This window comes from Microtus oregoni, unplaced genomic scaffold (assembly GCF_018167655.1).
Source record: "Microtus oregoni isolate MIOR12 unplaced genomic scaffold, Mior012 000004F_ref0000308, whole genome shotgun sequence".
Taxonomy (NCBI): Eukaryota; Metazoa; Chordata; class Mammalia; order Rodentia; family Cricetidae; genus Microtus; species Microtus oregoni.
In genome coordinates this window covers 32,681,866-32,705,787 of record NW_024543063.1, presented here as the reverse complement: position 1 = coordinate 32,705,787, position 23,922 = coordinate 32,681,866, and the positions used below count along the sequence as shown (strand labels likewise).

Here is a 23,922-nt window from a genome sequence, read left to right as displayed (position 1 = left end):
CTCCCACCAGACAACGCCCGACCCACACATGCCAACTGACTTCCCCAAGCCCACTCCTGGGCGTGTGGCCACCTTCAGGAACTGAGTGCAGCGTCTTCTGGAAGAGCAGGGCTCCAGAACTCATTCCTTCACTGGGGGAAGTTGTCACTGAGTGATAGTGTATGCTCTACGCTGGGGCTTGGGGAAGATGACTGACGTGGGCTCAGCAAACAAGGTCATCAAAGGCACCATGGCTGTGACTAGGCCAGCACCATGTGGGCCTAGTGTCACCCTGCGGTGTCACCCAAGCCACAGCCAGGACACTCACATGAGGCCACATGTGTTTTTGGCTTTGGTTTTGTTTGTTTTTAGTTTTCTGTTTGTTTGTTTGTTTGTTTTTGTAAGAATGTTGGAACCTGGGTCCTAAGCAGTCACATTTGGGGATCTGGAACTAGGGAGGCCCTTACCAGCTGTCAGCTTTGGGATTCAGACTCCAGCTGTGTGCAAAGAACAATCCAGAACCTTCTTCCTGCAGCTTTCCCTTTTCCTAAAGGAGATGGGAGTGAGCACCCGGTGTCCAGGCTCCTCGGCTATCCTGTCCTCCCCAGCACTGTGCCAAAGGACCCTGAATTTTCCTGCCTCCTCACTAAGGGCAGCCAGGGGCTTGAGAACCATCTGTAAGATGCTTGCATATGAAGGCATTCTTCAGAGCTCAGGCATCCAGGAGGGAGTGTGCCCTAAAGACTGATGACTATTCCCCAAAGCTGAGTGTGTGGTGACCACTGAGACCTAAGGAAGGCGGACACCGGCCAACTCTTGAGAAAAAGGGTGGATGACTGTCAAGTTCTGGGGGGTGCAGATTCCTCCCAAGGGAGCCTGTGGTTGTCGCTTGCCTTTAAGTGGCAACTCCGCCATGTTGGGAGCTAGGCACTATCGACTTGTGCGGTCCAGTATAGTTGGGTAGCATCTGGAGCCCGCTGGAGCCGGACAGCCGCAGACTTGGCAGCCCTTGACCGACGCTCTGCCAGGAGGATGGTCTCCCTCGCAGTCTCCTTCAGCTCTTGGCCCAGGACACTGCGCTGCCTCAAGCGTAAAAGCTGCCACTGACCTCGGCTCTGCTCTCGCACAGCAGAAGTGTCCCAGCTGCTGTGTACAGTACAAGCCAGGCTTCGGGAACGAGGCTGCTGCTCTCGCCAGTTGCCACCTGCCAAGGGGGAAGGTGGGTCCCTGCACACTCTCGCGTTGGTTGTGTGAGGCTGAGTGTGGAAGTCTTATCCTGTAGAAGGCTGGGACCCAGTGCTCTGAGGTCGAAGCAGACTGGTTTCCTGGCTGTGGAGGGTTTTGGCTAGAAGGGGACCTCTGGGTGAGGGGATGGAGAGACCTTCTTATGGGAGCCTTTGGAATGGCGCTGGAGAGACAGTAGGTAAAGTGCTTGCATGCATGCATTAGGACCTGAGTTCGGATTCCCAGCATTTCCACAAAAAGAAATGGAGCCCAGCCCTGGGGGTGGAGACAGGCGATCCCAAGAGCCAAATCCTGAGCTCCTGGTTCAGCAAATGAATGATCTTCAAGGTGGTGACTTTTATTTACATCATGCAAATGATATTCCCATTCACCTTTTAGTTCATGGTTACCATGGTGTTACACGCCTAGAAATCCAGCACTTGGAAGGGGGGGGGGCAGGAGAATCAGGGGTATGAGGCGAGCCTGGTCTATGTGAGAACCCTGTCTCAAAACAAACAAGAAAAAAATCAAGATGCTGGAGAGGCACCGCAGTTAGAGCGCTATACAGTTACTGCACACATTTGTTTTAAATATATAAATAAATGTAAATGTTTCAATTCACATACAATTTTTAAAATATTTATTTAACTTTATGTGCATTTGGTATGAAGGTGTCAGATTCCCTGGAACTGCAGTTACAGACAGTATAGGAACCCGGGTCCTCTGGGAAAGCAACCAGTGCTCTCAGCCACTGAGCCACCTCTCCAGACCCTCACATACAATTTTAAATACTACTATTTGGCATTAAAAGGCGACACCCTGGATCAAGTCTTAAATAAAACCCTTTTAGGCCAGGTGTGTTGACCGTACACCTTTAATCTCAGCACTCAAGAGGCAAAGACAGGTGGATCTCTGTGAGATCAAGGCCTCCCTGGTCTACTGAGCGAGTAGAATCCCAGGAGAGTCAGGGATGTGGAGAGAGACTGTTTCAAAACAACAACCACCACCACAACAGCAACACACACACACACAAACAAACCTAAATAAAACCCTGTCGATCCTTGAGAGGAAAGAGATGTAGAAATGAGTCCCCTCCAGGGACACAGACAGAGGCCAGGTTTCTCCTTAGTAAAGTAGAACCACGGGTAGCTCTTTAAATATGGTTTGGGGACAGGAGGGATAGCTCAGTGGTTAAAAACACTGGCTTTTCTTCCAGAGGACATGGGTTCAAATTCCCATACCCACACAGATGGCTCACAATCGTCTGTAGCTGCAGTTCCAGGGATCTGATGCCCTCTCCCAGCCTCCACGTGCACCCGGGCACACACACGGTGCACAGACATGCATGCAGACATGCATACAGGCAAAGCACGGGATAGTTTCACAAATAACATTTATTGGCTGCATTCACAACAGACTTGTTTGGACATTCACACCAGGTCCCCTTCAGCTATCAGTCACAGTGGTGGCTTCCAGTTCCAACTGGATCGTGGGTGCAGGTCTTATCAGTGTGGAAACGGCGAATGTCTCAGACCCTCCTGATCCGAGGGCTCCCCTTGAGGACCATGATCGTGACTGACATTCTTGCTGAGGATCTTGACAGTAGCTGAAGACTCCACCTCAGTCCCAAAACAAATGGCTAGAAAGCCAAGAGAAAGGCAAGTGCTGGGAACTGTCCCCAGGCTGAGGGCTCTGTCCTGAGCATGGGCTTGCCAGGAGCCTTCACAGCGGGGATTGTGGGGGCGTCCCCTCTACACTCAGGAACTGGGGAAGTGGACTGGGGTCAGCGCAGCAACTCTGATTCCCAGATGTGGGTCCCAGTGAGCCTCTGACCTTAAGTGCCCACTCTCAGAAAGGGAGGAAACACCCAGTTTTGTAGAGCTGGGGGGAGGGGCTCCCTAGCTACTTCAAAGGCTCTGAGCTGGACTCCCTGCCATTGAGTGTCTGCCAGGCCACAGGGGCAGCCAGGTTCACGGGGCTCCACACATCCCAGCTGGACAGGGGGCTGGGCCAGCACCACTGCCCCCAAGCCAGCCTGTGAAGTCAAGGACACCCCTTGGAAGAGCCTTACAAGTGCTGTTGCCTGGCATCCAAGGGCTCAATGCTCTTTCAGTAAAGGACGCAAGACAAGTCTGGGGCAGGATGCTGGTGGCAGGGACTCTAGATTCCAGAGGGAGTGAGGAGTCCAGACCCACCCCTTCTCAACACCCCAGCAGCTCACCGAATGGCCATGATGGCCCTCAGGACAGCCTGCAGCAGGGTCAGGAGATTGAAGCCCACGGGCAGGAGGAAGCCTAAGCCGCCAGCAGGTGGATCATCCTCCTGAGGGTCTGGCAGCTCATCCTCCTGAGGGTCTGGCAGCTCATCCTCCTGAGGGTCTGGCAGCTCATCCTCCTGAGGGTCTGACAGCTCATCTTGATAAAGGGCCTGGAGCTGCTGCCACTTGAGGAGGAGATGCCGGTCCCCACAGACCCGCCAACAGCCATACCAGCTGCTTGATTCCAGAGAGCACTCTAGGAGCAAGAGGAGCACTGTTGGGGACAGGGCAGGACACCTGCTGGGGTCCCCAGAAACCGAGGGCTGTGAGGCTATGGGAAACTGGCCCCACCCAGCCTGTGCAGGTTATGTCAGGGTGGCGTCCCAACAGACAGTTCCTTCTTATTTGTTTGTTTGCTTGTTTTCAAGACAGGGTTTCTCTGTGTAACACTGGCTGTCCTAGAACTCACTCTGTAGACCAGACTGGCCTCCAGTTCCCTCTGCCTATTAATAGAAATATAAGCCTTAATTTTATCATAATTGTATCAATACAAAAACACTCTTAATATGCAATATGATAAATACACTTTCATTCTGAAAAAAATCCCACCACGGTACAGAGCAGAAAGTCATGGAACCCTCTTTGTTGAGAAAAATGTAAGAGAAAAATGTGTCTGAAGATGTCGTTTAGCATGCAAAAAGTGCACACACACACACAAAAACTTCAAATGGAAACCCGTTGGATTTGAAACCAAATGATGAATCACACTGAGATGGAAGAAGGCAGGGAAATGTGGACAGGCTGTCGTCCTGATCCCGCCTCTGAAGTCTCCTATAGTGAACAGGTGAGAGGCTTAACAAACGTACTCTGTAGGTCACCTGAACTGAGGGACACAGTGAGGCACCTGCAATCCCTACCACAGGGGAGGCTGAGGAGGGAGGACGGCTTGAGCAGAGGAGTTCACACAGGAAGAGCTCATCTTGAAAACAAAACAATAAGTCACTTCAACTAGAAGGCACGATTGGAGGAGCTGGAGAAACAGCTCAGAGACTAGAGACGGTCCTTTCTTCCAGAGGACCAGGGTTCAATTCCCAGCAGCCACATGATGGCTCACAAGCATCTGTAACTCCACTTCTAGAGTAACTGATGTCCTTTTCTGGCTTTCCATGGGCATTGCAGGGATGAAAACACTCATATACACAAAATAAAAGTAAATAAGTCTTAAAAAAATAAATAAAAGGTGAAGATATGACCAGAGTAAAACAATACTGGCTTTGATATCTATCAACCCTCCCTCTGCACCCTACAGGGTTCCAGCTCTGAACATCTGTGAGGACATCCTTTTGCATGGCTTCCAAGGACCTGATTCTCCAGGAGCCATGTGTCCTGGGGCCAGTCCATTGGGTCAGTGTCATTGTGACTCGGAGTTCTGTCTCCCCATAGCAAGAGCTTCATGTCAAGGACAGCCCACACCGTCTATTCTACTGAGACAAGCTCAAGGCACCCCAAGATTTTGCTGTGACATTTCCCCACACTGGTGAGAGAGTGCTAAGTGCCTCAGACTGTCCCCAACAAATGCCATGCTTCAAACTTGATGCCTTCAAATTGTGCCTGCAGGGCTGGGAGAATCTGCACTCCGGGGAACAGTGTTGCTTCTGGGGTTGGGAACGGGACGCTCTGACACATTTAAGAACAGGTTGGTAGGTGGCTATCCATTTCCCAAGCGCTTCTCGCCCTTTCCTTCCACAAGCTCCTGGCCCCTGCCTTTTCAGAACGGTGTCCCCAACCCAGGTCCTGAACACGGATTCCCTGTGCAGCGCTGGCACAGAGCCGAGTAGCACCTGACACCAGACCAAAGCCTGGACTTCAAAATCAAGTCCAGAACACAATTCAAAAAGCATAAGCAATGTGGGGAAGAGATTGTCTCTCCCAGAGATCTGAGCCGTGGCGGTGTGTCCGAGGGTCGCATCACCAACATGTGAGTGTGCTGCCAAGTGTGTGTGTGCATACACTGAGCATGTGAATGTGAGCATACATTATCAACCATGAACATGGGAATGCATACATGCCAGGTCACATGCATGGGCATATGAACACACTGTGCAGCGCACACACACTGTTATGATTGTATAATGCCTGCACACATGTGTGTATTATACAGGAGCTGTCACATCAGAAATACATATCAGTGCAAAAGTGATCATGTACACACGCTATGTACCACAAGTCACAGAAGTTCATAGCTTAAATCAAACCACTTTAGACGTCACCAGCCGCAGCTTGTCACTGCTAAGACCGGTGGTCTGCCTGTGTCGTTTGTAAAAAGGCAGCCAGCAGGCAGCTAGTGACACCTGGCAAGGGTTAGAGATGACTGTGTCACCTGTGTGGCCTTGCCCCGCCCCTTTCCAGGGCAGGATGAGGTAACACCTGGCGTGGAGTTACCTGGGGTGTCTTTGCCGTTCTCCAGCCTTTTCACCACCTAAGAGATAAGAAAGTGGGTCAGTATGCCATCCTGTGATCAACAGTGTCGGGGGAGTGGTCAGGACTTGAGACCTCAGGGCAAGGGCTATTGTAGTTCCCGGTTCAGGATTGAGTTCTTTATGCTGGGGATCACTTGCTGATCAGCAATGGGTGGGAAGGCAGGAGAAGAGGTGGGGGGGAAGACTTCTAACTAGGAAGGCAGAATACTGGGAAGGTCCTCTAGGCTGCAGGAAGCCTGGATGCAGCCAATCCTGGCCTAGAACTGCAGCTATGGGGTACAGATGGCTCCAAAGGAAGGAAACCGGGAGCCATGATTCCTCCCAGTCACCTCCAAGGAGTCTAGACAGCTCCAGAGAGATGGGGTGGGGCACAGGGCATAATAGGAAGAAAGACGGAGGAGGAGACAGCAAAGAGGAAAAGATGCAGTGGTCTGTGTATCACGTGACCTCTCACTATGCTCAGAGAATGAGGCTTACACTTCCCAGCAGCCTCCACAAGACACGAAACTTCTGTCCTCAGCTGCCCTCGTCATGGCCACTAGGGAGGAGGTGGCCCCTTGGATTCCTCCCCTGCCCACCTCTCATTCAGCCCTGTTTCACAAGCCCCCTTCTTACCTTCTTCTGTGACCTCAGCCCCTGGGGCACCCAATAGGGCATAACAGCCCTATCCCTGGGCATCGGAAGGCGGCCCCCAAAGCAGTGGCAGGGGCAACGACATGACCTTATGGCTCTGGGGATAGAACATCGCATCATCTTTGAGACCTGCCAGTGGACAGTAAGAAAGGTTCAAAAGGGTGAGGGGGCGCCAGGTATGGTGGCACATGCCTTTAATTACAGCATTCAGAAAGCAGACCGGTCTTTGTGAGTTCAAGGTTAGCCTGATCTACACAGGGAACCCTTGTCTCTAAGAGGGTAGGAAACAGCCCAGCTAGGAGAGGGCTTGCCTAGCATGCACAGGGACCTGGATTCCATCTCCAACAGCACCAGGCACAGAAACCAGCAAGATGGCTCAGCAGCAAGGGCACCTGCTATCTGCCCTGTCCTCCTGTGTTCGATCCCTGGGACTCACAGTGGAGGAGAGAGCTGACTCCTGTAAATTGTCCTCTGATTCCTACACATGCCCCGTGGCACGTGTGCACCCCATACACGCATACATATATACAACCCAATAAATAAATAAATGTAAAAAATATTCCAAAACACACATGGTACTTGTGATAGTTTGAATGGGAATGGCTATTACAGGCTCCTGTGTTTGAGTACTTGGTCTGTACTTGCTGGGACTGTTTGGGAAGAATTAGGAGTTGTGTGGTCTTTTCTATTCTTTTTTTAATTTATTTATTGGTATTTTATCCTTCTTGTTTTTTGGTTATTTTGTTTATGGTTTTGTTTTGTTTTGAGACAGGGTCTTTCTATGTAGCCCTGGCTGACCTGAAACTCACTATGCAGACTAGGCTGGCCTCAACATCACATGCCAAAGAAATTCCTTGGCACCTTGTCCATGGTAAATGAGCTGTCTAGAAGCCTGTGGCATGGACGAGAGGTAACTGCCCTTCTACCTCTCCACCCAAGTCCAGGAAACTCTTTCTGAGTTCCTTTTGCCCTGGAGGATGAGGGCATGGCCTGGTCCATGGTAGTCAGCGCTGTGCCACTTAGTGAACTGCTCTCAGTGGGCATGGTGCCCACAGAAAAGAAGCAGGCACGAGGGAGATGAGAGGACACTTCAGACCTAATACACACAACACACGAATGAATTTCAAAAGAACTATGCAAACCAAAGGCATGGTTTAGCAGGTAAGGGTGCACAGTCAAAAGTCTGACAGGAGTTTGATCCCTGAAGCCTACATGGCTGAAGGAAAGAGCCAACCCCAAACATATCTTCCGATCTCCACAGGTGTACCATGGTGGCACATGTACACACACACACACACACACACACAATGAAAAATAAACAAAAGAGGAGGAAGGGAGAGAGAGGAGGAGGAAGATGGGCAGGGACTATTCATTCAGTGCAGAGTAATTACCTACTTGGTCGAATCCCCAACTAAAACCACAACTGTGCCCCAGAAAGTTCAGCCATAGGACACCCACGGTTCTGATGGGCTCTGGACCTGGACATGTGCCCTGGCCCTAAGTGACAACCTACCACATCACTTAGTTACCTGCTTTCGTGGTCTCAGGGACAGAGGGACCCAGTAGGGTAGCAGTGCATCAGCCCAGGGCACAGGCAAGTGGCCCCCAAACCTGGCATAGCATTGGCAACACATGTACTCCTGGAAGGTGGTGTGGAGACCGGGGTACACCTGAGCAGAACACACAGGACAGAATTAACCAGCTGGCACCTGAGCAAGACACAGGCCAGGACTAAGCACGAAAGGCATTTTGACAGGAGCGGAGGACAGCACCCAGGGGAAGGGACGGGTACTCAGGCCCACCTGTGGCTCAGGATGAGACTGGCTACAAGTCTGCCAGCTTGGGTCTACAAGCTGGGTTTGGGAATCCTGGCCACTCACTGTTGCCTCACTGCAAGCAAGTCTGTCTATGGAAGATTCGAGCAACTAGAGCAGGAGAAAGTGACTAATCCCTGATTGACCTGCGGCTTTCTACATGGTGCTGACTGTGTGTTGGGGGTCACCGCCCCCTCTATGGGGCAGATAAAGAAGCTGGTAACCAAGGCGAGTCACTGAAGGGGCTTCTGGATTTCCTGGGGTGCCTGGTCCCAGGTGGGACGAGAAGGAAGGAGGTGACACTACAGAGACATATGGGACCAAAGAGACCCAAACAAGCACATGCTTCTACAAGGGCCACACCCAGGACCCTCATCTCCCCCTTCACCCACAGGAGGGACAGGAAGCTGAGGACATGTCCTTACCGAGTGACCCGTGATGCACACCTCCTTTCCAAAGGTCTGAAATGAACCCTTCCTAGAAAAGAAAACCACAGCTGAGAGTGTTCTGGGCTCTGCACAAACTGTAGGCTGGGCACCGGTGAGCCTGGGCACTAAGATCAGTGTGGAGAAGTCTTCCTTCTGAGCCCAGGAGGTGCTTCGTGGTGACAGAGGGCAGGCTCACTCACGGGATAACTTCCCCACTGGTATGGGACCCTGTGTTCCCAAACCAGTTTGCTTAAATACACCCCAGTTAAAGCCAGGCTTGGTTCTCAGAAAAGTCCTATGGACAAAACCTCCCAGGATTCCACTGAGGTTTTGTTGGATATGCACAGGCTTGCTGCAATAAGAGGGAGAGCCCGTCAAAACTGCTACAAAAACCCAGGAGACCTGGTGACTTTGCCTCAAGGAAGACAGGCCAAGATGTAGGGGCACAGAGAACAGAACAGAGGGGGACAGAGAATTGAGGGGGACAGAGCAAAACGAAGGGGGACAGAAGCAGACAGAGGGGGACACAGCAAAACAGAATTCTTGGAGTAATGGTTACTTTCCCCCCCAATCCCAGCCACACACTGCCAAGATGTTGGCCATGAGAATCTCTGGCACAGAGACATTGAATGTTGGGCAAAGCTGGTTTTTCACGGTGTGTGTCTCCTTGCTTCATGTCAGAAAGCATACTGTCTGAGCATTTTTTTTTGTTTCAGTATAATCAACCATTACTGTCTGCTTTGTTTACTTGAGGCAGGATTTTGCTATATAATCCAGGCTCGCCTCAAGCCCACAGCAATCCTCCTGCTTCAGTCTCCTGAGTACTAAGATTACATGAGTGTTAGAGTGTGTTTCAGGCCACTGCACTCAATTTTCCTACTGATGACTGGAAACAAGACACAGGGCTGCCCTGCACAGCATCCAGCCTACCCAGCCTGGTCTCAGAGACTGGTCACTACAGCCTCATAACCCTGGAGACTAAATCTGGAACTTCTTTGATGAAGGAGGTACCCTAATAACAAGGAAAAACCCTGTGGTCTGGGTGGTCATCTCGCCTGGGAAGGAAGCCAGCACAAGGGAAATGAGGGCTGAGGAGAAACCATGTAGGGCCACAGTCCTTGCACACCTGGATACAGCCATGCCTGAAGGCCTGCTCCTGACATTTCCAGGGATGGAAAGAGTAGGTCGCCTTTCCGTTTCCTTGCCACTGCGCTACCGCTGAACCGGGCGGCCCCGGGGCTCCAGGCACTCACAGGTGAGCTTCGAGGTCACCTGTGCAAGCTCTGGGCTGACCTGATCTGTCATGATGGGCTGTGCTAGGCATGCGCTATGCAGCAGTGTCGGACCAGAGCCAGGCTTGGTCCAGAGTCCTCGCAAGGGCTGGAGGGTTGCGGTGCTTCGCAACAGCTTCCCGCTGGACCCGCTGATTGGCCCTCAACCAACCAATCAGAAGCTGTCGTATTTGGTCGTGCACTGAGCTGACATCTGATTGGCTACTTTCTGCAGCGGCTCATGGGAACTGTGGGACAGAGGGGCCTCTGGACACTTGGGTCCCGCTCCCTTTGCACTCGTCGCCCAAGTTGACGTGGTGTCCAGACCGAGGCCACTCACCATTTCCTGTGGATGGTCCTATGCGCGCGAGAGGCACCTCGGTCCCGGTCCCGACCCTGTTCCCGACCTCGGTCCCCTGAAAAGAGACAGGAGGTAGGACAGGACTGGAAGTTCCCATGGGCTACATTCCCTTTGAGTGTCTCTGACATCTGGGACCCACCTCTATCCAGAGCCATTCGTTATTAAATGGGGCGAAAGCTCAGTGACCCTGGGCTTCACATGCCTGTCAGATGTGCACGAATTGTAACTTTAAAAGAAACGTTTCCATCCAGGGCTTTGGGAAGACCAAACATAGCGCTTGGAGTCAGTGAGATGGCTCAGCGGATTAGGGCACCTGCTGCCAAGCCTGAAGGCCAGAGTTCAATCCCGGGACTGGTGGAAGGCGAGGACTCCCGCAAGTTGTCCTCTAACAGCCATGCGTGTGCCGGACACATCCCGCCCACCTACCCCGAAACAGCCCACAGAATGGGAGAAAATCTTATCTAGCCGTACCTCAGGCAGGAGTTTAAATCCAGAATTTACAAAAAAATGCAAAAGTTAAGTATCAAGGAAACAAAAGTTGCCAATCAACAAATAGGCAGATGAAGGGAACCGATTTCTGCCAGGTGGTTCCTTCCAGCCCCATCCCGGAGCTGCCTCTAGCAGAGGAGGGGAATATGGACACCTACCCCTGCCTCCATATACTACAGCGGTGACCATTCCAGAACACGTCCCTACAATCGCCCTGTAGATCCTATGGAGTCCCTGGGCTTTCCTTCTCATCTCTGCTGGGTCACCACCTCCTCATGACCGCTTCGAATCCCTGTGGAAGGGTCTGCCACTAGCGGGTCCCAAATTGAACAAGCTCTTCCCAGCGATCTTCTGACAGCCACACCCAAGAGGGGCTGCTTGTCCCGCAGTCCCCAGGCCTCGCATAGCTGCGGCAGTGCCACAGACCAATGGTGTCCGTATCTGGCAAACGGCTCAGAGACCTGGTGGGCTGGGTCGGGCACCCCAGCTCCCTTCCGTGCAAGGATACTGACTGTTGCAGCAGCGTGGTGGGCCTCTGCTCATAACAAGAAAATCCCGAGGATGCGAGAAAGGAGAAGAAATGATGGCCACCACAGCCATGCTGGACAGTACAGCAAGCCCACGGCCGATGAGTCTGAGCTGCAGGAAAGATGACATCCCAGCTGCTCGGGAGGCTGAGCACAGAAAGCCCTGGAGAGTATGAGGATTGCCAAGAATTCCGGGTCTACAGAGTAACCCAGGAGGGAGGGAAGGAAGGAAGGAAAACAGAAAATGAAAACAAAATGCTAGGAACACACTCCCCTTCTGGGGACATCTTCCACGCCTTTCCGACTGGACTCTGGAGGGTTCCAGTGCAAGTCCACCCCATTGCCTCTGACCAGTGTGTTTACATTTCTTATTATTATTATTTTTTTTTAAAGGTAGATTTGGGTGTTTGGTTTTTGTGAGGTTTTGTTTTGTTTGTTTTGTTTTGCTGGAGGCTTTTGTTGTTGTTATTGTTGTTGTTTTGGTTTTTCAAGACAGGGTTTCTCTGTGTAGCCTTGGCAGTCCTAGAACTAACTGTGTAGACCAGGCTGGCCTCAAACTCACAGAGATTCACCTGCCTCTGCCTCCTGAGTGCTGGGGTTAAAGGTGTGCACCACCATAGGCCAGCTCAGTTTACATTTCTCCTCTGGTGCCCTCGCTACGGGACTCTTGGCTTCTTGCTTTGACTGTGGTATTGTGACTGTCCCGGAGTAGACACTCTGTCAGCTCTGCTGTCTTGACCCTTACCTTTTCCTCTTAGGGTCACAGGCATCATCGCCACCCTTTCCTCCCTGTGTCCAGTGGTAGCACGTCCCAGTTCTTTCAGTGGCTGTGCCTGGTCTTCCTTCACTCTGTCCTCCCCCAGCATGCCATGGAATATGGTGTCACCGTCATCTTCCTCACTGTCATCAGAGCAGGAAAGGGAAGAGACCCACACAGGCTCTAATAGCTTGCTGCTTCCCAAATGCCTCCGTCAGCCTGCACCCCATGGTCCTAGGCCTCCCTGTGACATATCTGGGAGAAGCAGCCACCTACTTGCCTGTGCACCCTCTGTGTCCCCCACAACCATGGTGCTCTGTGGGAACTGACTTTCCAATGGAACTATGGAATTCTGGGAACAGAAGCTCCATGGTGATGATAGGATAAATGGTCCCTCTCGGGCAGCTCTTGTTCCCTGTTGACTCCAGCAGCAGAGGCCCAGCGACTGCAGAAGTGGACAGAAATGAGGTCTACTGTGCTAGGCTCAGGGTGTATAGAGCTCCGCAGTGGCTTTCTGCAGCTTATCTTCCAAAGGGCCACCCAGCACGGGACTCCACTGGATGGTTTGCTGAGCCAGCGGCAGCTGCCCTGTCCTGGTGTCAACTCAAGCTCCATGCAGCAGGCTCCAGAGTGTAGCCACAGACTGGTGGGACCCAGGCAGGCAAGTGGAGTCAGACCCAACAGTCACCTCTTTATAGGGATATTTTATTTATGTTTTAATAAAGCTTGCCCAAAGATCAGAAGGGCAAAGCTAAGCCACTAAGACAGAGACAGATGGATCTCTGTGAGTTCAAGGCCACCCTGGACTATGCAAGATCAATGCAGAAATAAATTCGGGTGATGGTGATTCACCCCTTTAATCCCAATACTAGGTAGTTATGTCTTTAATCCCAGCACTAGAGGGAATATAAAATGGGAGGAGAGAGAGGCTTAGTCTGCTTAGTTTGTGGGCACCCAGCCTTGGTAGAAGTAAGGCTTCACTAGTGGCTTGATTGCCTTGCTTTTCTGGTTTTCAGGTTGAACCCCAAATTCTGTCTCTGGGTTTTTATTATTCATGCTACATCTCTTAACTCTGCCCCACATCCAACCTCTCCAGCCCCTCAACCTTGACACTCAGGAACCCCTACCTCCAGGCCTCACAGAAGCTGCCCCAGCCCTTCATACTCGCAGGCCATTCTCAGCTAGGCAGCCAGTTCGGGGGCTTCTGTAGGGCTGAGAGAGCCACGGTCCTCATCACGGCCTCCAGGGCCGTAGTTAACTACACGCGCGCGCACACACACACACACACACACACACACACACATCCTCATCCAAACAGCCACACTGACAGACTCCATCCCCCGGGCAGCTCAGCCTCCTTCAGCGACATGATGCTCCTTGGTGCTCCACAGTGCCGTGTGGTCCCCTTATTAAACCACCTCCTCCCTCAGCCCAAATTGCTCTGGCTGTCACCAGCTGTTTGTGGGCTTCACTTCTTAGGGTGCACAGAAGAAGCCTCACTTAGAGCTGACTGAGCAAGGCAGAGTGTGAGCTTCATATGGTGACAGGTGATCACAGGTAAGGTTTATAGATGCTGGGCACTTTCTACCTTCCTTTCCCACAGTCACTTTTTCGGGTGACACTGAGGGACAGAGGCTGGCACCTGTCATGATGCACCCAGGCTGGGCTCCCTGAGACCTACAAAAAGTAAAGAGTTTATCACCAGGCTGCTGTAGCACGAATAATAAAAATCCAGAGGAAGATATTGGGGTTCAACCCGAAGATGAGAAAAGCAAAACAGCCTTTTACCTCCACCAAATCTTCAGACCAAAGGGCAAGATCCTGTCTCCACAAATCCTCAGACTGCACACTCCACTGAATTCCTACCTCTTCCCCCTTATATTCCTCTCTCCCCCTCAGCCATATCACTCCTGACTCTACCTCTCTAGTGTTGGGTTTAAAGACAGGTGATCCCAAGTGCGGGAATCACCTTCGTGTGAGTTCTGTTTCTCTTTACAATCTTACATAGCCCAGGGTGGCTCATCCCTGAGTCCTGGCACACATCTTTAATCCCAGGACTCAGGGATGAGGCAGGTGGATCTCTGTGAGTTCAAGGCCACCCTAGGAGTGTGGAGTCTGAGGATGTGCAGGCGTGGTGCTACACACCTGTAATCCCAACACTCTAAAGCATCAGGAGCATGGGTTACAGCCAGCCTCATCTGTTCAGAGACTCTCTCTCGTAAATATTGAATGAATACATATATGAAATACTACATAAATATATATTATATATATTCATTCCACATGAAAGCACTTGTTTAAAAAAAATCCTGAAATGGCTCCTTAGAAGGGAGAGTAATGAAACAAGCTGAGAAATGGCTCTGAGAAGTGAACTGAGCTCCCTACTGTGTGCAGGGAATGGATCCCTACTGTGTGCATAGACTAGACACTCTGGAAGAGGGAAGTGAACTATAGGTCAGAGGGGTGACAACATTCTGTCCCCACTGTAAGGCTTAAGTGGCCCTCAACTCAAAAATGTAAATAAGAGCCGGGCGGTGGTGGCGCACGCCTTTAATCCCAACACTTGGGAGGCAGGGGCAGGCGGATCTCTGTGAGTTCGAGGCCAGCCTGGTCTACAAGAGCTAGTGCCAGGACAGGCTCCAAAGCTACAGAGAAACCCTGTCTCAAAAAAATGAAAAAAAAATGTAAATAAGACAGACACACACACTGGGTTAGCAGGCAGGACGTGGCGGCTGAGGCACCTTCCTTTCCAGATCAAGGTGAAGCGGGACAAGGGGTTAGTGGTCTTCCCTGTTTGGAAGAGAGTGGAGAACGCCCTCACTGCATAGCAGCTTCCCCCGAGGACATAGGACACTGCCTTGTGCCACCTATAGATTTGAAAGCTACAGTCAGGGCTGCGAAAGCCTTACAAAGCCCTGTCTTTGCTCAGGTATTGTGGGCTGCAGTGACCCTGAGTGCCCACTAGAGGTCACACCACCGCCTCTTTGGGGCATAAGATTGACCAAAAACACTGTGCCTTGGAAGATTGGAGCTACCCAGACACCTAAAAAAGGAAACAGGCTTCATCAGTGCCGAGTGACAGACCATGACCCCCTCCATGAGCCCCCATCTGCAGCCTCAGCTCCACAAAGCATCCAGCCTGACGCTCATGGCTGGGGGCTGTTTCCCATGGGACAAAAAAGCCCACACTCAGAATCAGGAATTCAGGGCAAGTAGGGCCACCAGATATTTTGCTTTAAAGTATTTAAGACCTGGGGCTGTACCTCAAAGGCAGGCAACTTGCCTAGTGTAGCCCACCTCTATGAAAACAAAGCTATTTCTGAGAGCTGTGTGAAGACATCCGCCCATCACCAGACCTACCTTTCCCATGCAGACAGTAGTGTCTTGTTCTATGGCCACTGGGGGCTCCTACATTTCTGGTACACCTGCAGCAGGGGCCCCGCCCTGGCATGGGGAGAGGCCCAACAGTGGCCACAAGGCAGCATTAACTGCATGCTTTTTTTATGTGTGTCATCTGTGTACATGGGCCTGCTGTGTGTGCATGGCTGCACATGTTTGCGGAGGCCGGAGGTTGACACTGAGTGTCTTACGCTATTGTTTTCCACTTCTTAAAAAAATATATATTTAAAACATTTTCGGGGCTGGAGAGATGGCTCAGTGGTTAAGAGCATTGCCTGCTCTTCCAAAGGTCCTGAGTTCAATTCCCAGCAACCACATGGTGGCTCACAACCATCTGTAATGAGGTCTGGTGCCCTCTTCTGGCCTGCAGACATACACACGGACAGAATATTGTATACATAATAAATAAATAAAAAAATAAAATAAAACATTTTCATCAAAAAGCCAACTTAGACTTACATAGCATGTGAATGAATTTTTTTTAACTTTTATTGATCCCTTGCAGATCACACATCATGCATCCCAATCCCACCCATCTCCCCTTCCCCTGCATCCACTTACTACTCTTGCAACCTCCCCCCAAAACAAAACAAAATGTAAAAGAAAAACCAAACCAACCAAACAACAAAAAAGAAGAATCTTGTCGTGGAAGCTGCAGTGTGGCCTCAGTTTATCCTCCATCCTTCCATCTCCCCTTGTAAGTGTCCGCTGCCTTAGAGTCACTGGTCCGGTTTGAGGCCTCTGGTTCCTATTACACCACTGATAATGGGCTATCACTGGGACTTCCCTTGGTGATCCTGCTATCCTATGTCATGGGAATCCCATGGTTTGGATCTGTAGGTTCGTCCCCTTCACATGCTCCAACAGGTCACAAATTTGGTGGATGTTGAGGTGGGCCAACCCATAACCCTGGTTCTGGGCCTGGGTGGTAGCTGGGCTGGGCAGCCCTCCAGCTTCCCCCCATAGTCATCACCCAGATAAGTCCTGCAGCACTGCCTCAGCCAGCTCCTGTCTTGCCCAGGCAAGGCGCAGGGCGCACTGTCTGTCTCTCTCTCTCTCTCTCTCTCTCTCTCTCTCTCTCTCTCTCTCTCTCTCTCTGTCTCTCTCAATTACTGTAGGAGGCAAACGAGGGGGTGGCACGGTCAGCTCAGGGCTGGCTCACCTGCACCCCTGACACAGGGCCAGCTCTAGTGTGCTGCCCTGGCAGGATGCAGGGTCTGCTCTCGTTTGCTGCAGCTGGTGAGGGGCGTGGCTAGCTTTCTCACTTTTTGAACTCAGAGCCAGCTCTCTCGCCTGCTGTAGGTAGCAGGGAAGCAGGGGACATCCTTCCCTCACCCATGCCACCACACGGGAGATGGCGGGGGTGGGGTCAACTCTGCTGTTCTCACACCTCAGAGCCAGCTCACCTGCGTCCCCAACAACAGAGTCAGCTCTAGTGTGCTGCCCAGGTGAGGTGCACACCCATGGAAAGGAACGAGGCCATCTTTCCTGAATGCAGTGGGAGCAGCTCCCCTGCTGCAATATCCAGCAAGGGGTAGGGCCAGCTATCCCAGGACCAGTGTCAGGGGGGTCAGCTCAGCATGGCCACCAGACACCAACACAGACCCTGGCTGTGGTAGGACCATCTGGTGCCCTCTTCTGGCCTTCCAGGACACGCATGGGCAGAACACTGTATATATAAATCTTTTTTTTAAAGTGTGTGTGTGTGTGTGTGTAGAGTGCACAACGCCCGCCAGCCACCCCCTTGGGGGCCCCCAACTCCATTTTAACACCCCAGAGAAACAAATCACAAGGCCCACAACAAGGCTTCAAAAACAGGTTTACTGAAAGGAGAAACAACCACACATCCTAGGTGACAGGGTCACAGGTGTGCAGACACCAGGAACACAGCAGCTACTTTTTCAGGGTCCTTCTTTGACCCTTAGGCAAAGCTGAGCTGACCTGAGAGGACTTCTAAGAGCCGCCCTCTGTCCAGAGCTTGGATGCACTCGAGACAAACCACGTTTTCCAGACAGGCTGTGAGCACGAGCCACTGGGCTGAGAAAGCACATTCTGGCGGATTTTGCTGGTCTCCATACAAACACAGAGGATCCAGCCACAGACAGCTGTCCTTCAGGTGCCTTCAGTGTCACCACCCACCGCTAAACTCCTCTTTGGAGGCTGGTCATACGGGCCAAGGGGCTGTGACTGCCAGTGCCACATTCACAAGTTCTAAACCATACCCTCCTGCTCACAGCTTCTCCGAGAAGACATCTATCCCACTCTTCCCCAGAACCACAGACTGGGTCCATAACGGCAAATGGACGATGACCTGAGGAGGTTGATACTCTTCCCAGTCAGGACAGAAAGGCAGGGAGCAGAGGGAGCTCGGCATACCCAGATGCTCTGCCTGGCACATTACAGGTCAGGGGCCGGATGTCATCCATGCTTACTGTCTTGAGGAAAAGAGCCCCAAACAAGGTTGGGAACAAGGAACAAGGGTGTCCTGGGGTTCACAAAATCCTGATAGCTGAGGAGGATGGTTCTTTTCCACTAGTGCCCACAAGTACAGAAAAGTGAACACGTGATGGGTGGTGTGTTGTCCAAGCAAGCCTGGCAACCAGAGAGAGTCGCTAGAGGGCTGGGCTAGACAGCCAGCGGATAGGGATGAGCTCTGGCTATCCAGCACAACAATGTTCAGCTCCAACGTCTCGGCGAAGGAACAACTCTAACAAGCAAGTACCTCTGAGTTCACTGCACACTGTGAGGAAGGACTGGCTGGCACAGCATCTGGCTGGCACAGCATCTGGCCAGAAGCCACTGTCAAGTGCCCGCTCTATTGGTAGACATGCAGGGACTGGGAGGTCCAAGAGGCGGTCCAGGGATGACGCAGAGCTGACAATCCAGAGCAGAGGGGCCCAGGGTCTCAAGCCATGCCACAGTCAGGCAGCGGATGCCAGAGGGACACAAGGTGAGTCAGAACTCCCAGCACTGGGCTCCCAAGGACAGACTGCATGTAGATACTGGAAGTCTGAGAAACGGTGGCCAATGTCCTGACACTGTACCAGGGCCTGAACAGACATCAGCAACATCCTCACGCCAAAGGACTATTCCCCCTAGAAAAGCTTCCTGAGGCTTGCACCTGACCCCAACCACACACAGCAGAGCAAGTGTGCAAACCCACGAGAGGCCTTCTCTCCAACTTCCACAGACTATGCAGCGTGAGCCGCAAAGAGGCCCAGGGACATAGGTGTCTACCTGCTGCCTGCAGAGTGCCTGGGCCTAGCTATTCTCCACACCACGCAGCACTGTCTCATCCGCATACAACAGTGATGTCAGCCCTTATCAACCCTCTCCTGCAGCAAACAGGGCATGTGTTTAGGAAAGCTAATATGTGGTTGGTTAATACATGTGGTTACCCCTTCTTAACTAGAAGTGCCTGAGATTTAAAACTCTGAACCACAGCATCCCACAGCAAGCCTCAGGGCCTGGATAAAATGTATTCTTGGTTTCTCCAAACATGGTGAAACCACAAGAGTGGCCACCTGCATATCTAGCTGTCGGGTCTGGACTGTCCCTGCGGCTTCTTAGTCACAGTCCCCACTGTCCAAAGCCTGCCCGCCCTGTTTGGCACAATAGAAACATTCATGGCTAACAAAGGAAGGAACAAAAGGCTGGGGCTCAACCCTGCAAAAGATGGTAGAAGTCAGGACCCAATCCTGGTGGCTCACTGCAGGCTGTTATAGCGCCTGACAGAAAGCCAGCATCCCAAAACCAGTTCGCAAGGCTCCTCTTCCACACTGCCTCCTGAGACTGCAGACCCTTCTGGCAGGAAGGGTGGGCCACTGTGAGGGAGGATACAGCCATTCTCTGTGGCTGCCACCTTCCCAAAGTCTCTCCTCAATAGGACAAGTTCTGAACACCTAGGACAAGAACCTGCAGCAGCCCCCAGGGACGAGGACCCAAGGGGCAAGAGGCAGCCTAGAAGTCTACTAAACCCTGGAAGTGCTGGCAGGAGCTCCCAAAGGTCTAAGCTCTTGGTCTCAGCCCTTTGGGAGACACAAATGTTGACCTCAGAAAGGGTTCCCAAAACAGACATGAGTACGGCCCAGCACTAGATCTCTGAGCAGACGAGTCCTCAATTAGCAACGCTCCTGAAAATACTGCCACACGGAAGTGTGACTGTCTTGAGAGCTGCCCTCTCTCACCTAAGAAGGGCTCCACGGGCATCTCTGCTGACACCGTCAACACTGTGAGAGGCACCTGCACAGCGACAAGACCAAAGTAACAGGGCTACAGTGTCCAGCCAAGGCAGGCCCTACAGACAAACAGGCTGGGCCAGCTCTCCATCGTTGATGTGGAAGACCAAGGGAGTGTGTGTGGCTTCTGGGGACAAGCTAGTGGCTGGCCTGACAGCTTGGCTCTCACGCTGGAGCAGGTGTGACACAGAGGACACCAGGGGACCTGCGGTGACACTCCCTGGTGGCTCCTATCAGCCAGGACGGGAAACAGGTCATGGTAGGATGCCTGCGTCTAAGCAAGTGAGAAAATGGAAGCCATCTGGGGTCCCTGTGCCTGGTACCCCACCAATTCCACTGTGCCACCGCCCAGCTGTGCCTGTTTAGCTCATCCAGGGGAACAGGTGCAGCAGATCCGTGATCCACGGTGGCTGTGTCATCCTCCCTGAAGACAGATTCGCCTTCCACCTGCTTCTCTGTGCCACAGCCACCAGCCAGTCAGATTCACCCTGGCTCAACTGTTCTGCTTTCCCACCATGCTTAAAGTTCTCCTTCATAGCTACCGACAAATCAAATATACAAGAGTATGTTACACCCTATACAAGAAGTGTCTCAGGGCAACCAGGACCCTAGTGAGAAGGTGTGCGTTCATTTCCAAAGTGCATGCTTCCCCCACCCCGGGTCCCAGTGCAGCCTCTCCACCCACGTGGAGGTCAGGAGGTGAGAGACTGGATGTTCCTGAGCATCTCGTCAAAGGCCTGCGGCGATGGGGCATCGGCATTCTGGAAGGTGGCCTGGACTCGGCTGTACAAGCTGAAGGACTTCAGTTCCAGCCAGAGGAACCCAAAGCGGTCCTCATCAAATAGAACAAAGACACCGGGAGTGCGCTCGGGACTGGTAAAGCCATGGCCCGCGATGAGGCCTGTGCCGTAGAAACTAGAGACACAAGAGAGCAAGCCGTCAGAAGGCGCCCAGAGAGCCGGAGCCCGCACCACACGGGGCATGCACAGTGCACACGGGGCATGCACAGTGCACACGGGGCATGCACAGTGTACACTGTGCCAGCCACTGCCATAGCTCCAGTCACACCACAGCAACTGCCTGGTAAGCAGCACCCAAGGGGGCCCCCACCTTACAGGGTTAGGGTCAAAAGTCCCTGACTGAACTCTGTTAAGAAGCACACCTAGTCTGTGTGCAAGAGACCAAGATTTGCCTATTTGTAAAACATTGTGGCCACTGGATTAGGAATGCCAGGCAGGCCCGCCAGGAACTCTCCCGTGCCCCTTCCCACACCCAAGCACGTAGGACTGAGGCTGCTCGGGAGAGCAGAAAACAGCACTGCGGATCAGAGGCTCCGAAAACAGGGAAAAGCATGTCCTTCTCCAGGCAGGTAAACAATGGTCGCAGGGCCTGGCCCTACTCATCTTTGCAGAATGGCCTGAATGATGCGGGTGGGCCCATTGTTTGCTGAAGACAGTGGCCAGGACTAAAGTCTAAGGGGCAAAGGTTGAGAAGGTGTGGGCTGCTGCCCGGCTGGTCAGGTTGCAGGTCAGTGGCCCAGCATCTCCAGGGGTGGACAGGGAAGACAGAGATGCCCCGCCCCAGCAATCAGCACATATGACAAACCTACCAAGGGGCTGTCTGACTTCAAAGGCAGGAGAGACAGGGAGTAGTGGGAAGAGAGCCAAAAAAGAAAGCAAAGAGCCTCATGAATTGCACTCACCACGCAGTATGAGCTGTGTATGATGGCATCCCCTACAGGACACCCAGGCCCACTGCAGGACTGGAATCCTCCTCTGCTCCACCCACTTGCCAAATCCGTGGGGCATTTTCCTTGCCTCTTTTTCACCTGGCTAGCCAAGTAAGTCATCTTCTGAGCCACTGGCGAAACTTTGCAGTCTGTGCCACCTGAAGTGGCCCCGTGCGCGAGGCTTTTAGAAATCCTACCTTAGGTCCTTCTAGAAAGGGTGCTGTGTTTGACCTGCAGTGTTGTCCCGCCCCACGCCAGCCCCAGGCTAGGGTTTGATTGCTACTGATGCTGTCCTGGAAGACGGTGGCACCCTCCGCAGGCAGGGCCTAGCTGTAGGAAGGAGTTTACTGGGACAGCCAGACCCCTGCTTCTTGGCCTATATGTAAGCTGCTTCTGCCACATGCTTACAGCAGGAACACAGCCCAGCCCCCAGCCACAATGGCTGAAACCATGAGCCCAAAACAGACCCTGAGCCAGCAAGATGGTTCACTGGGTAAGGGTGCTGGCTATGAGGCTGACAACCTGAGCCCAATCCCTGGAGCCCACACAGAGGTGGGAGAGAACTGACTGACTCCAACAACTGTCCTGACCCCACATGACCCATGGCCCAGGCACCTCTCTCTACCTTTCACCCCCACTCCCACATGACAAAACATCTAAAAACAGACTTCTAAGCTGTGAGGCAGAGGCCCCTCCACCCTCCCAGAAGCCACGGAAGCTGTGCTGGCTGAGAGCCGGGCCCGATCCTCACCAGAGCCGGCAAGTGCGGGGATAGTCCTCATTCCTTGAGCTGACACCCACGGGCAACACAAACGGCTGCCCCTGCCCAGATGAGGCCGACTGCCCGGCTGCCTCAGCTCCACTGCCAGGCTCTCTGCTGCCCTCGGCAGGTGGCCCGTCAGGGCCCTTGGCCGAAGGCTCCCGGGGCGGGGCAGGGTCCTCGCCAGCCTCCTGCTGCTCCTGCCGCACCTGCTCTCGGACCTCCAGGACGATCCTGGAGAGCTCGTTGAAGTTGCGGAGGTTCTCCACGTCCGGCAGCTGGATGCGGCGATGCAGGTCGATCTCCACGGTCTGCTGCCCCGCAGGGATGTTGGGGTCACCCTGCAGAGAGGACAGGTGGCAGTCAGCAGGGCTGGGAAACCCACAGAAACCTCCAGGCCTGCGGAGCACGCTCAGGCTCTGCCACCTAGAAGGCACGAGCGTCTGAAGGTTTCCTTCACAAATCAGCTCCCAGGACAACCACGGCACCAATGAGTGACGCAAGATGCCCACTGCGAGTGCAGCCCCACGCAAGTGCTCGCCGGTGTCTAGAGACTCAGTGGCTCAGCCCAGCCACTTTGTGGTGTGATGCTAAAACCCCAGGGGAGGAGGCTGACATCAGCGAGGACCCTGATTCTGGATCCTATCCTGATCCATGTAGAGCTTCTCCCACAGCAGAGGGACGTGGGCCGGAAAAGCCCCCGATGGAGGCTTTTCTGCTCAGGACGCATTAGTACAACCTAAACCCCAGAACTCAATGACAGGTAAGCGTGGTGGCAAAGTAGCCTTGGCCAGGAGCAGCCTCGTGTGCGGTGACCAAGCCAACATGATCTTAGGCAGAGGGACCCAACGAGGCTGCACGAGGGTGTTAGCTGGGCAGCCTGGGGTGCCTTTCCCGAGTGCCAGCTCACTCAGAACCTAGACGTCTGGGTCATCCATGCTGGAGAGGACCTAAAACTCAGCACGCCAAGCACTGCAGGATCCTTGTCCGCCAAATCCTGTGTCCCTGGAGCATGGTGGACTCAGGCCTGCCTACCAGGTGGCTGTGAGGCAAGGGTATAGCTCACCGTGATCTTGGTGCCCCTGGCACGTGAGCCATGGAAGCTGAGCATCACGATTTCCAGGCCATGGCTGCCATAGGTGCCCTTAAAGAGGCCTGGCTTGATGAGGTCGTCGGGGTGGCTGGGCGGGAGGTAGATCCGGCGGTACGTCAGGCAGTTGCTGCAGGGGCATGGACAAAAGAAGCAAGGGGCTCAGCTTGACTGGACAGGTGTCCGCCATGCCTAGCAGCCCCTTGGCCAAGCCACCTGCCCCCAGCCCTGGGGCACAGCACTCCTGACACGGGTGTACACGCTCAGGGCCCAGGAGGGCAGGCCCACGAGCACAGCACGGCTCACCATGACCCTCACGAAAGGAGCCTATGCCCATAGGACTATGAGGGGTCATGACCTGACATGGAACCAGAGGCCAGGAGGAGGCTAAGACCAGGCTTCCCAGGGCCACCTGGCTTCAGCACACACTGGACACTTGGTACCTATACTGTGTTGACAAAGGTAATATCACAGTAGGGGTGAAGG

The 23,922-nt window shown here is 53.0% G+C and overlaps 2 protein-coding genes across 2 annotated transcripts in view; both read right to left on the bottom strand.

The window, feature by feature from the left end:
• Positions 1–2,721: 2,721 nt before the first annotated feature.
• CUNH16orf95 (chromosome unknown C16orf95 homolog) lies at positions 2,722–9,978 on the bottom strand. The gene is made up of 7 exons (XM_041650889.1): positions 9,942–9,978; positions 8,821–8,864; positions 8,103–8,243; positions 6,556–6,702; positions 5,903–5,939; positions 3,425–3,716; positions 2,722–2,842 (listed from the first exon to the last, which is right to left on the bottom strand). The coding sequence occupies exons 1-7, from the start codon at positions 9,976–9,978 to the stop codon at positions 2,824–2,826; spliced, it is 717 nt and encodes a 238-aa protein (XP_041506823.1). The 3' UTR covers positions 2,722–2,823.
• Positions 9,979–17,426: 7,448 nt separating this feature from the next.
• Fbxo31 (F-box protein 31) overlaps positions 17,427–23,922 on the bottom strand; it is a 29,371-nt gene continuing 22,875 nt past the window's right edge. Inside the window, exons 7-9 of the mRNA XM_041649831.1 lie at positions 23,413–23,566; positions 22,338–22,687; positions 17,427–20,772 (exon numbers count right to left, since the gene is read on the bottom strand). Of these exons, the coding sequence (XP_041505765.1) occupies positions 20,550–20,772; positions 22,338–22,687; positions 23,413–23,566 (727 nt within the window). The 3' untranslated portion in view covers positions 17,427–20,549. The remainder of the gene's footprint in view (positions 20,773–22,337; positions 22,688–23,412; positions 23,567–23,922) is intronic.